This window comes from Carassius auratus, chromosome 37 (assembly GCF_003368295.1).
Source record: "Carassius auratus strain Wakin chromosome 37, ASM336829v1, whole genome shotgun sequence".
In the NCBI taxonomy this organism is placed as follows: Eukaryota; Metazoa; Chordata; class Actinopteri; order Cypriniformes; family Cyprinidae; genus Carassius; species Carassius auratus.
In genome coordinates, this window is record NC_039279.1 from 8,868,904 (window position 1) to 8,884,433 (window position 15,530).

Sequence of the window (15,530 nt, forward strand, 5' to 3'; positions counted from 1 at the left end):
TGTGTTACTTATAGTTTATGAATGCCAGTTGATATAGTGGTATATCTGAACATGCTAACTCCAGAGGAGATAAGTTATGCAAAATATCTTAATTGAATTAAGAGCTGAAGTAGTTTAAAGATACAGTGGGCCTGAAATAAAGATCAAGCCTCACTTAAAAATCTAAACTATTGTTATATTGCTGATTTGGTGCTCAGGTAACATTCCTTTTAATTATTAATGTTGAAAACAGTTTTGCTGCTTAATATTTTGTTATTTTAATATAATAGTTTTTTTGTTTTTAAAAATGTGATACTGGAAGAGAAAGTTCAGGATAACACCAACTGTAATAGTTATGACATTTATAATGTTATAAAATATTTAAACAGTATATAGCATCCTTTCAAAATAAAAGTATTACATTTTTTTTTAAATGAATCACACTGACTAAGCTTTTTAACAGCAGTGTATGTCTTTGTGATACCTGTGTAACCTGATTTCAAAGACGATACAAAAAAACATACTTTTTGAAAAAAGGTTTGTCAAATGTGACATGCAGTATTTATAATTGATGAAATCTACTAATAATGAAACCAGCTAGTCAAAAATAATAGCAAAAAATGGTTAAGAAAAAAACTTAATTCTAGCAGAATGACTTTGAGCCATTTTGAGTGTCTTAAGTGTCAAATACTTCTTAGGGCCACTGTATTTTTTAACAAGGACTTGTGAGTTATTTGTGGCTTTCTGTTTCAAAGGTTCTTCCATTTGGCATCCTCCTTGCAGACAGGCAGCACGTAATGAGGAGAAGAGTAAGGTAAAACTAAGCAAACTGTAAAACTGTAACTGAAGACTACTGCGATCCAATATGACCAGGAACTAAATGCTCTGAAAAATTATTCTTTTTTTTTGTAAATTAAGCTAATTATATATTGCACATATATTCAAAAAATGCACTACTTTTTCCCACAGAAAAATGGATTGACTGAATTCTAAATACATTTTGCTCAAAAAATGATTGAATAGTTGGTCGTGGCAGATGTTATTCAAGAAGTAATGGAGAAAAATGTTGTAATTGGGCAAGTGTTCAGATGCATGTTGTTGTGCACTTTTGGCTTTTAAAGTGCTAATTATGGTGCCTGGATCACAGAAGTGGACTGATGCTGTACAGTCCCATTAATATATTGTTGTTATCGGATTTACAAAATTTCTTAAGTAAATAGGGCACTAAAACAATGTAGACAGCGTCTGCAAATAAACACTGCTATCAGCAGATCCATGTTGCTATAAAGAAGACATTGTCAATACATTAATTATAAATTAAAATACAAATAAATCTTTCATGTTATTGTAATAAGATTCTCAATGGTTTTTTATGGTTGCTTGTTGTTTGTTGATTTTAAAAATGGCAGACCATTATTGTTTTTTGTTTGAAGGTGAGGAGAACCTCTTCTGAGAGCATCACCTCTGCTCCTGCCTCTAGTGCATCTGGCTCTCCTAGCAGAGTTATCTATGTAAGTGCATTTGAAAATGATTATTACTTTTCATTTCTTCAAGATCACCACCAGTGGGCAGCAACACACAAGCCTAAGAATAACTGTATGTGTAGAGGGAGTTATATAAAGCCATAATGTCGCTCTTTCTTAAGGCAAAGCTGGGTGATGAACTTCTGGACTACAAGGACCTGGCTGCTCTTCCTAAAATCAAAGCGATCTACAACATTGACAGACCTGACATGCTCTCATACTCTCCCTATGTCAGCTACCCTGTGGAGGATAGGACTTTTGGAGAGGTACAAACACACACCTTCATACATGCTTACATGAGGGAATAACAAATACATGTCCTCTATTTGCTGTTTCTCATATTTGATAGTTTTTTGGTTTTTATAGGTGAGTTAAAAGCAAAAGGATTGCATAATTACTCATATGACAGCTAATGCCATTTTGTTATCATGAAATGTTATCATCTGTACTGATCAGCCAACATCATGCAAAATAGCTTGGCCAAAAATCATAATTTCATTAATTCATTGATGTGTTACAGTAGTTTCAGCCATGCAACTTAGTTAGGAAGAAATCACGAATTTCATGAACATGTCTATCATTGCATTCAAGTCCATCTTAACTCATTTGCTTTCTTTATCTACAGTCACCGCAGCAACTCACACCTACTCCAACTGAGGTATAGTAGAGCTGACAAGAAGAAACAGGACTTGTTATTGTTTCACTGGGTCTCATTCTCTAATCATGGCATAGAAATTGTTAACTTCTTTTTTGTATGCAGAATCTGTGCCAGATTAATAATGTGATGCTCTGAAATACACAGGGAATTAATGTAGGATCACTTAGTTAATAATAACTATTTTTTGAATTAATAAATAATTTGCCATTAATAAACATTAGAATACATTTACTGAACTTGATGAATCACAATTCCTGAATGCAAATCTTTCACACATATTTTACACACAGATATGTGCATGATTAGTGAATGAGACCTTGTGTATCCTCATATATTGTGAACAGCTGTTTGTGAAGTAGAAAAGTTATTGTGTGTTTTTCACCATCTTCATTTTGGAAACTCTGAGTGAATTTTGTAATCACTCAATGATCAACTTACTACTAGTTAGGACTGATTATTGTAAACTGGTCACATCTGTGTTTTTTTTCAGCTTTATAGTCTCCTGCTGTGTGTCAGAGTGCCGTAGTGATTACCGATGAACATTGTTAATTGTCTGACGCTTTCAGTTTCATACTGAAATACCGTTTGTTTGTTTCTAGGGAGATGGGGAAAAGTCTCCCCGGCAGAGGAGGCCCTCCAGCCCCAGCTCCAACAGCTCTGTAGGGGGTTATGGCCGCTATACGCCTTCCCGCTCGCCTCAGACCTACAGCAGACCAGGTATCCCTCCACATACATCATGACACCAAGCACTTCCTATAAGCAACTTATGGTTAAAACTATTTTTCTTCTTTCCTGTCACTTTTTTGGCATTTTTCATTTTTTTGCTCTAGCTTCTGTACTGCACAAGCTCTTTACACTCTGCACTGTGGTACAGCAAGTATTGTTGGCTAGTTTATGATAAATTGCTTATGTTCCCCATTTTATTTGTAGATTTCTATATATATTATTATTTATATTAATTAAACATTATGTTTATTTAATTATTATATATTATTATCTGATATATTATGTCACTAATTTAATTATTGCTAGAAAGAATCAACATAAAAAGGTACATTAGTTAATTTTCAGCCCAAATTTCTGCACTATGTATTTTTATACACTACCATAGAATTTATCATAAGAAATATTGAGGAGCACCACCATGACTGAATGAATGGCTGAAAAAAAGTATTAACAAAAGCATTAAGCAGCAAAACTGTTGCCAGCATTGTTGTATTAAAATCAGCTTTTGTACAGCATTTCAAATTACCCACTTAAAGGGCTCATGAACTGCCTTTTTTTGTTTATTTTGTACTGTTCTCTGAGGTCGACTTATAATGATATACAACATTTTACATCAGAAAACATTATAATTTAGAAGTTACAGGCTATTTTCTGTCCTGTTTTGACTCCCTCATCGGAAAGCTCTATTTGAATAGGCGTGGGGGATTGTAGAATTGGAAGTAACACCCAAAGCTATGATTGAAATTGACAGCCTACATCCCTCATGGATAAACGCTGCTGTGATTTAGATTAAAAACACTTAAATATTTTGTACATATCAAACGATCTGTAATAACAGACAAAGAAATAGTTATCATGGTATAAAAACATGTTACTCACACTTGTGTGGCGTGACATTACTGTCAGACCCAATATATTTGGAAAAGCATCATCTTTTAGTTTTAGTCTTTCAGATCTGTAACTTTATTAAAAATAAAGTTCAATCACTCTTTCCTAATGTTGGGATCAGAAGGAAGGCACTACAAAGACTATGTTTTTCCACAACTTGGTAATGTACATTGTCTTGTTGTCTTTGGAGCCATCTTTATCGTTTGATTTTCTATCTTCTGCCTCTCTTGTTATTTACACTACATGTGCAGATTGGTGGGCGGCACTAAATAAGCAGTGCTGTAGAAGCAGGCGTTGATCTTTTTCTTTTGCGGCGGTGCTTAGTCACACTATTATGTCATAAAGTGGTACATTCCAAAACCTGTCGTTATTTAATATAAGCTGTTTTTAGAGTAACAAGGAAGTTTTGGGTTCTGAAACTTACAGGATGTTTTTATAGTACAATGACCTCATGACCTTATATCAAAATATCAAGGGAATTTTGATTCCTCCATTCATGAACCCTTTAAGAGGTTCAATTCAGGTTGTGAAGACAGTAGGCAGCATGACGATTCAAAATATGGAACAAGATTCCATTCTAAAATGACATGAATTTAAACCACAAGAAACTTATTTGATGCAGAATTTAATGTAGAAAATAATTCAAGAATCATTTGGTTTTTAAGTGTATTTGCTGGTCTCATATAACTGCCATTTTTCCCTGACCGGCTGGGTCTCTTGCTCAGATCAATATCTAAGTGCCAAATACACCATTCATCCAGAAAATGCCAATTTGTTGGCTGTTCCAACTTCGGGGAGGAGTAGTGTCCATGGTAGTGCCAGAGGCTCCTCCCCACTACCTTTGTACAGCGGCAGTGGTAGAAACACACCACAGGCAGGGAGCGGTGGCATGGCCCTGCCCCTCAACCCCACTACTCTGGCTTTGCTCCAACAGCACACCTACATCCCTTACTTCAGAGGTACCACAGTTCTGCCTGCAGGATTTTGCCCAGTACAAATCACCACATGCTGCATGTGTGTGAACTTATGGTCATGGATACAATATTAATTTTCCCTTGACAATATGAATTAATGAGTTCAGTATTGAAATTGCTGTTTTAATAACTTAAGACTAATGTCATAAAGTGCATGATGTTCCTGCTGTTGGAATTACATTTAAACACACTTGAACCATGGATCAAGCTCCAAAACTCTTAGTGCTCCAAAAGGGTTTGCATTCAAAATGAAGGACTAGTGAATTGCAGACATGAAATTACTACCCTATCCTTCATCCACCTTTCCTGAACAGGAATTGAGACAGGATTCAAACAGGAAGCAAAGTCTGAAAGTAGGCCTAGGACAGCCCTGCACATCAATTTGCCTTTTTATGGTAAACCCTAAAAACCAGTCTCTATTTCATTGTGTCATCAGTGTATTACAGTAATGTGAAATTATAGGTGTACTGCAAGGTTCAGTCCTTGGACCAATCAGTTTTTTATGCTTGCTGGTATTGGGTCTCATTCATGAAACATTCGTAAATATACGAGTCAATATCTGAGTGATTTGCGCGTAAAGAGAACTTTCCAAAAACTCTTCTCCTGATTCACAAAAACTTCGTAAACGTCAGAAGTGATAGTGAAATGTGTGTGTTAATGAATTCCAATCAGTCGTAAATGGGATGCGCGTGCACGCTCACTCTCAATTACCATAAATCCCGCTTATTATATCCGACTGACAACTACATATGAGCATCATATTATGACACCAAACAAAGGATTTCAACATGTCTTCTCAAAAGCGACTGAAAAAGAAACATTTCTCAGCTGCAGAAATTTAAGTTTTATTATCAGAAGTTCATTCAAAACGCCACATTTTATTTTCAAGCGTACTAGTGGCGTATCCGGTCCTAAAAAAGGAAGTTTGGCAGCATATTACAGATCCTATTACTGGCTCTCATAATAAAAGTTAAAAGAAAAACCGTATGTAATTAATATATATAATATTTTTTTCAAAATGCTGTGTAAATATGTACCCGATTAAGGTGAATTAAAATGCAGCCGTATTAATGAGCAAAACGTTCAGACGTTAAACGGACTATTTACGCGTGGCTGGGAGCAGGTGTATATTTCTTTCGTACCAACTAACATTTGGAATATACGAATGTTTTAATGAATCCGAAAATTTACGCCAAAACCACTTTACACGTGATTTACACAAAAATTCGTTCTGCTTGTGTTTCATGAATGAGACCCATTGTGTCTAAATAAGAGTTTGTATGTTCAATTGTTTTGCATGGTAAACGTGTACATTCATATTTGACCTGAAACAGTAACTTAATGCACAAAGACAAATGTGAACATTGGTGGCAAGCATCAGTATGCATTTATTTGTTGTACTGTAGTTGATGTTGTGTTTCATCTGTTTAGGTGACATTTCCCCCAATTCATCTGATATTCAAAGTGACTGTCTTTATGTTTGTGTTAATTTTGCGGGAAGTAGAGAGAGCAGGAATAAAGTTTGCAGGAGAAGATTAAAGGGGTAAATTTATGAACTGTTATTTTGGATCAGTTTACCAGGTGCAGTGGCATAAATCTAGGCCTTGTGCAGTTCCAGGCCAGCCCTTTAAGGTTGCATGAAAGTACACTGAGGTTGTGTTTGGAGTGTGCCGTTTATGATTCACTTTACCTGTCTAATTTACTTCTTATTGGTAAAGTAGTCACACATGAGGAAAATCGTCTCTTCCTTACAAATGCAAAACCTCAATGACTGTAGCTGCCTTGATCTTGTTGTATCGCCCTCTGAGTTTGGTTTCTACTAATGATATATAAAATAAAGATGGAAATCATTCACAGAATATGTGTTACTGATAAAATGATGTATTACTCCCAGTGGATATGAGAAGGGTGTTGCAATCCATAAAAATCTTATTTTAATGAGTAATGGGGGCATTGAGACCTTCATACGCCACAGTGTGCTCCAGTGCTGATTTGTGTATGTTTGGTGTATTTTATGACAATTTCCTGCTCCCCCAGCTCCAGATGTGTGGAAGATTTTCCCCTGATAAAGGGTGAATTTTTACTAACAGCACTTTGTATGTTAAATGGTGTGTGCATGTTCCTGAAGAACAGTTGCAAGTGCGTGTGAAAGAGAGAAAGAAAATACTACGGAGATAGAGAGAATTGTGTATACATTTTTTGCTTACAACATTTGGCAAATAACTTTTTTTTTAAATAAAACATTTTAGTTTGTAGTTTAATAAGATATGCTCTCTCTCTTTTACTCTCAGTTTGATAGAAAAAATTGTGATTATAAATACTTAATATGTTCCCAGAATATTATTAAAACGTCACAATTCAGCCTGCCAATGACAGTAATTTCTGTCTGATTTGTATTGACTTGTCTGCTCAATTAAAATGATAAAATTTTATTAAATTAGAGCTGGCTGTATTGTGAGGAATTAGCCTCAATGAAGACTCAGTGTTGAATAATTCTGAAAACCCTGTCAACTTTTCTTTTCTTTTCTTCTCTTGACTTTTTATTTTTGTGTCTGCCATGACCTTCACCCCCACCAAGGTAGTGAAAGTGGTCGGAGTACCCCCAGTCTCTCCACCTACTCTGATGGAAAATCTCCTTCCTCAACATACGTGGCAGCACCACGACATTTCCATATTCCAGGTAGGTGTTAAAAACCCTTGTTCTTAAACTCTCCGTGATAAATCAGCAGTTTTTTTCTCTTCTTCCCTTTAATCCTCACTTCTGTACAATGTCAAATCCTCTTTTTGAACACATATTTGCCTATATTTTATGAAAAATCTGGCAGATTGAATAATTCATATTCATATTCTGCCTTCAAAATTTCTGTGATCTTTCTCTTAAAGAGCCAGTAAGATGAAAATTCTAAGTTCCCCAAACGGTTCGCGCGAAGCTGTTCAAAAGATTCAGTTTCCTTAAACCCCACCTTTCGGTAGCATACTGTGTTCTGATTGGTCAACTGACATAGTTTTTTGAATTAATAAATTAAATAAAAATAAACAACCAATCAAAACACATAGATTTGATTGGTTGTTCCGCACACAACTTCATGGTAAACAATGCGTTATCATCTTTTTGGGGTGAATTATGTCTTATTCTTCTCATCGCGAAGCAAACAGTAAAATAAAAAACTTGAAAAGTCTCGCTGCTTTTTCTTACGTGTGGGTGTATTCAAACCGCGCGCTTCAGTTTGAATCTGAATAGCGCGTTCAGCGCAGGGGCATGGTCACATTAGATATAATGAAGGGAGACGTGAAAGATTGGACATCACGTTATTTTCATATGGATTACTTTATCACAGAATATCTGTTAGCAGCACTTGTTACACTTCATTTTAATGACGTGTTTCTAAATGAAGATAATCGCAGACAAAGGCTGCAGACAGCACACATACTGATAAGACGCTCAGGAGAAAACAAACACATAACTTCATAATCATACTTCGCGTTGTGATTCGGAGATGCTTGTTGGTCTAAATAAAGTTGGTAATGAACCCTCTTTTATGGCCAAACGCTTTGAAAATCCCGCCTTGTACTCACCGAGATTAGAAAAGCAGTTATCAGTGAAATGTTGTGAACACTAGAGGTCTTCACGGGTCCAAAAATTCGTGCCAGAACCCGACAGAGACCCGTAATGTACTACACCGAACCGTCCCGGACCCGTCTAATATTTCAAAAGCTGGACCCGGACCCGTGTAGATCCGAGAAATGTCTACCCGGACCCGTATTTTATTTGAAATCTAGACCCGAACTCGCCGGGAAGATACAGACCCGGCTGGACCCAACGTTCACATATTCCACCTTAAATTGCTATTACAAGTCAATAAACCTGTTGCGAAGAATACAGCTTTTTGTCTTACCTAATTTAAAGAGCCGTAGTCTCTCTTCCTTGTACCTGACTGCCTGTGATGCATTACAATCCTCCGACAAGAAAGTTATTCTTGTTATTCCTCTCTTTATTCCAAGTCCAAGCTGAATCCACTCATTATTTCAGCTTCAAAAGTCCACTTGATGTCACGGTGACGGATGACAAATGCAACTGTGCACATGTACATTCTGAATCGAGTTAATGCCATGGCCGCTGACGTTATTTATTTACTATCATCTGATCTCTGTCTGTGCTCTCTCCTCTGCATCGAGTCTGAATCTGAACCACTAAAACTTTAAGATTAAACGGTTCATTTATAATATTATAAAAATGGGAGAAAATGTAAAACGCGGTTTGGCAGTCGAAGTGTCCCTCACTGGTTGCATAGAAACATGAAATGCGCTTGAGACTGCACATGCGTGCTAACTGTATCAACCTAAAATGCTTTAATGCAATTTGAGCGTAATAGAAAACATTCATGTGACAGTTCACCTCAGATTGTGTTGCTGATTTGAAATATATTAAATATGAGTGTGTCAAGTCTGCAAGCATTAATACCATGCGTGCACTTGTGTATTAACTCTGAGTCTGCGAGAGAGAGAGGGAGAGAGATAACCTTTTTTTTCCTAATTTTACAAGTTGCAAGTTACAAAAAACACAAGCAGTCTTTGATCACGGCCGGGTGTTCTTCGAGTCCGATGACTCCAATCGGCGATCGCACTGGTATTACACACAATGTTAAACAGACCCGGGACCCGAGGTAGTAGATTCGGACCAGGCACGGACCCGGCTGATGATTTAAAATATAGACCCGAACCCGTACGGGTCCCGGGTCGGGTCCGGGGTCGACGGGTCTCGGGTGCACTGTGAAGACCTCTATTGGAACACAACAAAAGGGATTTGTTGTACTGCTCTGGTATTGTGGTAAAAATGAATTTTAGCCATTGGTTCTTCTGATCTTCATTCTTTGGCAGTGAAAATAAAACAAACTTGCCTTTACAATTAAAAACACACTGTCTCCTCGACATGATGCTATCACACTAACCAGAGCGTCTGTGTGTGTGGGGGGGCAGGTCAGAGTTCAGTTTCTCCCAAGACGGTAGGCGGAGATTATTATGCAAAGTGTTCTAGTGACGCTCATAGAGATGGGCAAAAGATTTGAAATCTATAACGACTCGTTTCAGCGATTCAGAGTCGACTCCTTACTTTAGAAGCCAATAACTTTATAAATTGTGTACCTTTTGGTTTAATTACTTTGCACATTGTTTACACTGATGGACAGCTACATCATACACTGTAATACAGGTAATTTTTGATTTCCCATCTGTGTGGCTCTTTAAGATTACAGTTATTGTTGTGTATCTTTACATGATTTGCATCATTTTAGTACATTTATAAGTTATTATTGTGAGCAAAGCCCTATTTTTATTACGTACAACATCTACAGGTTATGTATGTAACCATGGTTCCCAGAAGAGAATAAGACGCTGTGTCGAAACGCTTTGGGGAACACCCCAGCGAGACCACATACTGAAGCATGTATGAAATTTGTCCAATAAAGAAGTGAGACATCATGAGCGGGGTGAAGCTATTAACCAGGAAGTATAAATGCACATCCGGCAAACACACATGTTCGCTTCTGCAGAAACGAGCACCTGCAGGGACACAGGGAGTATTGCAGAAAGACGCAGCGTCTCGCTGTAATCTAAATCTCCAATGGAGAGCCATCAATGAGGGACACAAGGTCTAAGAACCATACTCGGGTCAGCCAGAATGGGGCTACTGACAGAAGATGGACCTCATCCCGGCGTACTCTCTGCCATGTATCCACCATGGTGTCCAGCCCAAGTGGAACTGGATGTGTGAGGGAGAACCAGAGCGGACAGTGTGTTGTTTCCTGCGACGCAAATATACCACTTCCACCTGGCCGAACCCCCTTCATAGGAACTCCACTGTTTCCAGATGGAGCCTCCATTCCCCAGGCCTCAAGCCCCTCTCGACATGATCTCTTCTGCCTGATGGAGGTGCCCAGAGATGTAGACTGCTCTGATTAAGAGGAGCTTTCCCTGACCCCCCTGTCAGTTGATGTAGGAGACCACCGATGTGTTGTCTGTGCAAACCCCTTAGGTCTGGAAGACAGTGTTTTAGAGCTCAAAACACGGCAAGAATCTCCAAGCAGTTTATGTGCCACATGAGATGATGACCTTTCCAAAAACTCATGACCGCTCACCAGCCCCTGAGGGAGGCATCTGTTGTTAGCCTTACGCAATGACAAGGAGCCCCTTATTTCAAACTTGAGACAGGAACCAAAGTTTCTTCCATATGTCTGAGGCATGTAAGCATCGCTGCGTGACCTTGATCTTGCGAAGGGGGTCCCCCCTCTGGGAAAACCCCTTGGGACTGAGCCTTTACTGCAATGGTCTCATGTACAGCAGGCCAAAAGGTATGATGTTGGATGAAGCTGCCATCAGACCCAATAGTCTCTGAAATGGTGACAGTGTGTGACTGGTCTTCTCTCACTCCCCTCACGGCTGTGAGAATCACTTCGATACAAGCAAGAGACAACTGTGCCTGCATCGTTGTCGAATTCCACACCATTATAAGTGGTACTCTGTAGTGGAAAAAGCACAGTTGTCTTGGTGTTGAGCCGTAACCCCAGCTCTTTCATATAGGCGAGGACGAATTCTCGATGCCGAGCCTCCATCTGCTACTGAGCTAATATCAACCAATCGTTGATGTAATTCAGTATGTGTATGCCCTAGAGTCGCAACGGACCCAGGGCAGCATCCACACACTTGGTGAAAGTGCAGGGTGAGAGTGACAGAATGGAGGAACCCGATACTGGAGCAAACCTTAGGAACCTCCTGTGTTGAGGAACTGATACATGGTAGTAAGCATCCTTGTCAATGTCCTGTTCCTCTGATCTGATCTGAGACACAATCTGTTTCATAGTGAGCATCTTTAACCACAACCGTTTGAAAAAGATGCAGATCTATGATTGGACGCAACTCTCAATCATTCTTTGAAACGATGAAGTAACAGCTGTAGAACATGTTCTGTGGTCTCCTTCTTCAAGAGTGTCTACTTCCTTTTCCAATACCAGAACCTGTTTGGGGCCTATTAATGTAGGAATGACCCCTTTGAAGTGAGGTGGACAAGAACCAAACTGAATTCTGTAATCTCTCTCTACAGTGTGCAGAACCCATTGTGAGACATTTAGCAGAATTTTCCATGCTGTCATAAAGTCTATGTCACGGTAGGGTTAGGAGAAACACAAAGAGAGGGTTGGATCCAAATGCAGGTAAGGGTTTTATTTAAACAGAAGGGTAAATACAAAATAAACAGTCATGAGAGACAAACAAAAACCAAAAGAGGGAACCGGATGAAACGGGGAACTCGGAAGAACAAGAAGGTAGAGGAAGTCTTGGGGAACGAGAGCATGAGACACATAGGGTAAGGACTCCATGATGACAACAGAGAAAGACAGCTCTATATAGGGAAACTAATGACAGAGTATTGTCAACACCTGTGCGATTCTAATTGGAGTGCAATTACTGTGAAGACACAACCAGACTAGCGGAATAAAGTGCCTATGGTGAAGTGCCTAAGGGGAAGTGAGCTCACTAGGGAACACCCAGGAAAACAAAGACTGGCAGCGTGACATTACCCCCTCCCCTACGGAGCAGCTACCAGATGCTCCACCTAAACCCAGGAAAACCCCAACAGAAAAAGAGGCAGGAGGGAGGTGGAACGGCGGCGGACCAGGGGGAGGGACGGAGGGACAGAAAACAGGGACAGGAGCAACCAGGAGAAATGGAAAGGTGCAACACAAAACAAGGAGTCCAGGAGGGAGGCGGACAGGTGGAGGCTCAGGGGGAGGGAAGGAGGGCCAGACTAAACTAAAAGGAACAGACAGAAACAGAACTCAAAAAACACAAAACATAAGTCCATGAAGGACATGTTGAGGCGTCCACCAGGACGGAGCAGATGACCACCACAGCCGTGTGGTCAAGGCCAGAGCCCTCCAGGGCGGAGCGGAAGACCACCACGGCCTTGTGGTCAAAGTCAAAGCCCTCCAGGGCGGAGCGGAAGACCACCACGTCTTTGTGGTCGAGGCCGGAGTCCACCAGGGCGGAGCAGAAGACCACCACGTCCTCATGGTCACCGCCAGAGTCCCCCAGAGCGGAGCGGACGACCACCACGTCCTCGTGGTCACCGCCAGAGTCCCCCAGGGCGGAGCGGACGACCACCACGTCCTCGTGGTCACCGCCAGAGTCCCCCAGGGCGGAGCGGACGACCACCACGTCCTCGTGGTCACCGCCAGAGTCCCCCAGGGCGGAGCGGACGACCACCACGTCCTCGTGGTCACCGCCCGAGTCCCCCAGGGTGGAGCGGACGACCACCACGGCCTTGTGGTCACCGCCTCGGGAACAGCATCGGGCACCGCCTCGGGAACAGCATCGGGCACCGCCTCGGGAACAGCATCGGGCACCGCCTCGGGAACAGCATCGGGCACCGCCTCGGGAACAGCATCGGGCACCGCCTCGGGAACAGCATCGGGCACCGCCTCGGGAACCGCATCGAGCACCGCCTCGGGAACTGCATCGGGCACCGCCTCGGGAACAGCATCGGGCACCGCCTCGGGAACTGCATCGGGCACCGCCTCGGGAACAGCATCGGGCACCGCCTCGGGAACAGCATCGGGCACCGCCTCGGGAACAGCATCGGGCACCGCCTCGGGAACAGCATCGGGCACCGCCTCGGGAGCTGCATCGGGCACCGCCTCGGGAACAACATCGGGCACCGCCTCGGGAACAGCATCGGGCACCGCCTCGGGAACAGCATCGGGCACCGCCTCGGGAACAGCATCGGGCACCGCCTCGGGAACAGCATCGGGCACCGCCTCGGGAACTGCATCGGGCACCGCCTCGGGAACTGCATCGGGCACCGCCTCGGGAACTGCATCGGGCACCGCCTCGGGAACTGCATCGGGCACCGCCTCGGGAACCGCATCGGGCACCGCCTCGGGAACCGCCTCGGGAACTGCATCGGGCACCGCCTCGGGAACTGCATCGGGCACCGCCTCGGGAACTGCATCGGGCACCGCCTCGGGAACAGCATCGGGCACCGCCTCGGGAACAGCATCGGGCACCGCCTCGGGAACTGCATCGGGCACCGCCTCGGGAACAGCATCGGGCACCGCCTCGGGAACAGCATCGGGCACCGCCTCGGGAACAGCATCGGGCACCGCCTCGGGAACTGCATCGGGCACCGCCTCGGGAACTGCATCGGGCACCGCCTCGGGAACAGCATCGGGCACCGCCTCGGGAACAGCATCGGGCACCGCCTCGGGAACTGCATCGGGCACCGCCTCGGGAACTGCATCGGGCACCGCCTCGGGAACAGCATCGGGCACCGCCTCGGGAACAGCATCGGGCACCGCCTCGGGAACAGCATCGGGCACCACCTCGGGAACTGCATCGAGCACCGCCTCGAGAACTGCATCGAGCACCGCCTCGGGAACAGCATCGGGCACCGCCTCGGGAACTGCATCGGGCACCGCCTCGGGAACTGCATCGGGCACCGCCTCGGGAACTGCATCGGGCACCGCCTCGGGAACAGCCTCGGCCTCCGGAGCAGCAGCGGGCACCGCATCGGGAACGACCTCGGCCACCGCCCCGGCCTCCGGAACAGCAACGGGAACCGCATCGGGAACGGCCTCGGCCACCGCCTCGGCCTCCGGAACAGCAGCGGGCACCGCCTCGGCCTCCGGAACAGTAGCGGGCATCGCATCGGGAACGGCCTCGGCCACCGCCTCGGCCTCCGGAACAGCAACGGGAACCGCATCGGGAACGGCCTCGGCCACCGCCTCGGCCTCCGGAACAGCAGCGGGCACCGCCTCGGCCTCCAGAACCGCAGCGGGCACCGCATCGGGAACAGCCTCAGCCACCGCCTCCGAAACAGCAGCGGGCACCGCATCGGGAATGGCCTCATGGATGGCAGCGGCCCGCTCGGGAACGTTCTCCGGGTCCTGAGGAACAGTAGCTGCCTGTCTCCTCCTCCGCCCTCTACGATGGAGAGTCGGTGGCGTTGAGTCGGCCATCTTGTGCTGTGGTGCTGGGCTGGCGGCCATCCTGGGCTGTGGCGCTAGGCTGGCGGCCATCTTGGGCTGTGGCGCTAGGCTGGCGGCCATCCTGGGCTGTGTCGCTAGGCTGGCGGCCATCTTGGGCTGTGGCGCTAGGCTGGCGGCCATCTTGGGCTGTGGCGCTAGGCTGGCGGCCACCTTGGGCTGTGGCGCTAGGCTGGCGGCCATCTTAGGCTGTGGCGCTAGGCTGGCGGCCATCCTGTGCTGTGGGGCTGAGTTGGCAGCAATCTTGTGCTGTGGGACTGAGCTGGCGGCCATCTTGTGCTGTGGCGCTGAGCTGGCGGCCATTTGGTGCCGCTGTACAGGACTGGCGGCCATCTGGTACCACGGCGCTGGCTCAGCCGATCTGCATCTCCCCTCTCCTCTCGGGACATCTTGGGGAAATGGCCGCCCCCATCCGAATCTCGGATCGATGGGAGGCCACAGTGGCGATCGCTGCCGGACCTCCTCTCGACCGCTTGCTCCGGAGCGACCTCCCCTGGTCCCACGGAACACCACTAGGCGAGAGCCCTCAAAACCATTACGCTTGCTGGCTGATGAGTACATGGCAGCAGACATACCGCTGGATCCTTGATGATGGAGTCCTTCTGTCACGGTAGGGTTAGGAGAAACACAAAGAGAGGGTTGGATCCAAATGCAGGTAAGGGTTTTATTTAAACAGAAGGGTAAATACAAAATAAACAGTCATGAGAGACAAACAAAAACCAAAAGAGGGAACCGGATGAAACGGGGA

At 44.4% G+C, this 15,530-nt stretch overlaps 1 protein-coding gene across 5 annotated transcripts in view; it reads left to right on the forward strand.

Annotated features, from left to right (window-relative positions):
- Positions 1-15,530, forward strand: part of LOC113056100 (actin-binding LIM protein 2-like) — a 72,426-nt gene that overhangs the window by 43,222 nt on the left and 13,674 nt on the right. For 3 of the 5 annotated variants that reach the window (XM_026222592.1, XM_026222591.1, XM_026222593.1), the window contains exons 8-14: positions 735-793; positions 1,413-1,490; positions 1,625-1,768; positions 2,128-2,160; positions 2,760-2,877; positions 4,500-4,733; positions 7,327-7,428. In XM_026222592.1, coding sequence (XP_026078377.1) covers positions 735-793; positions 1,413-1,490; positions 1,625-1,768; positions 2,128-2,160; positions 2,760-2,877; positions 4,500-4,733; positions 7,327-7,428 — 768 coding nt within the window. The remainder of the gene's footprint in view (positions 1-734; positions 794-1,412; positions 1,491-1,624; positions 1,769-2,127; positions 2,161-2,759; positions 2,878-4,499; positions 4,734-7,326; positions 7,429-15,530) is intronic. The other 2 variants (XM_026222594.1, XM_026222595.1) reach the window with 1 other exon arrangement.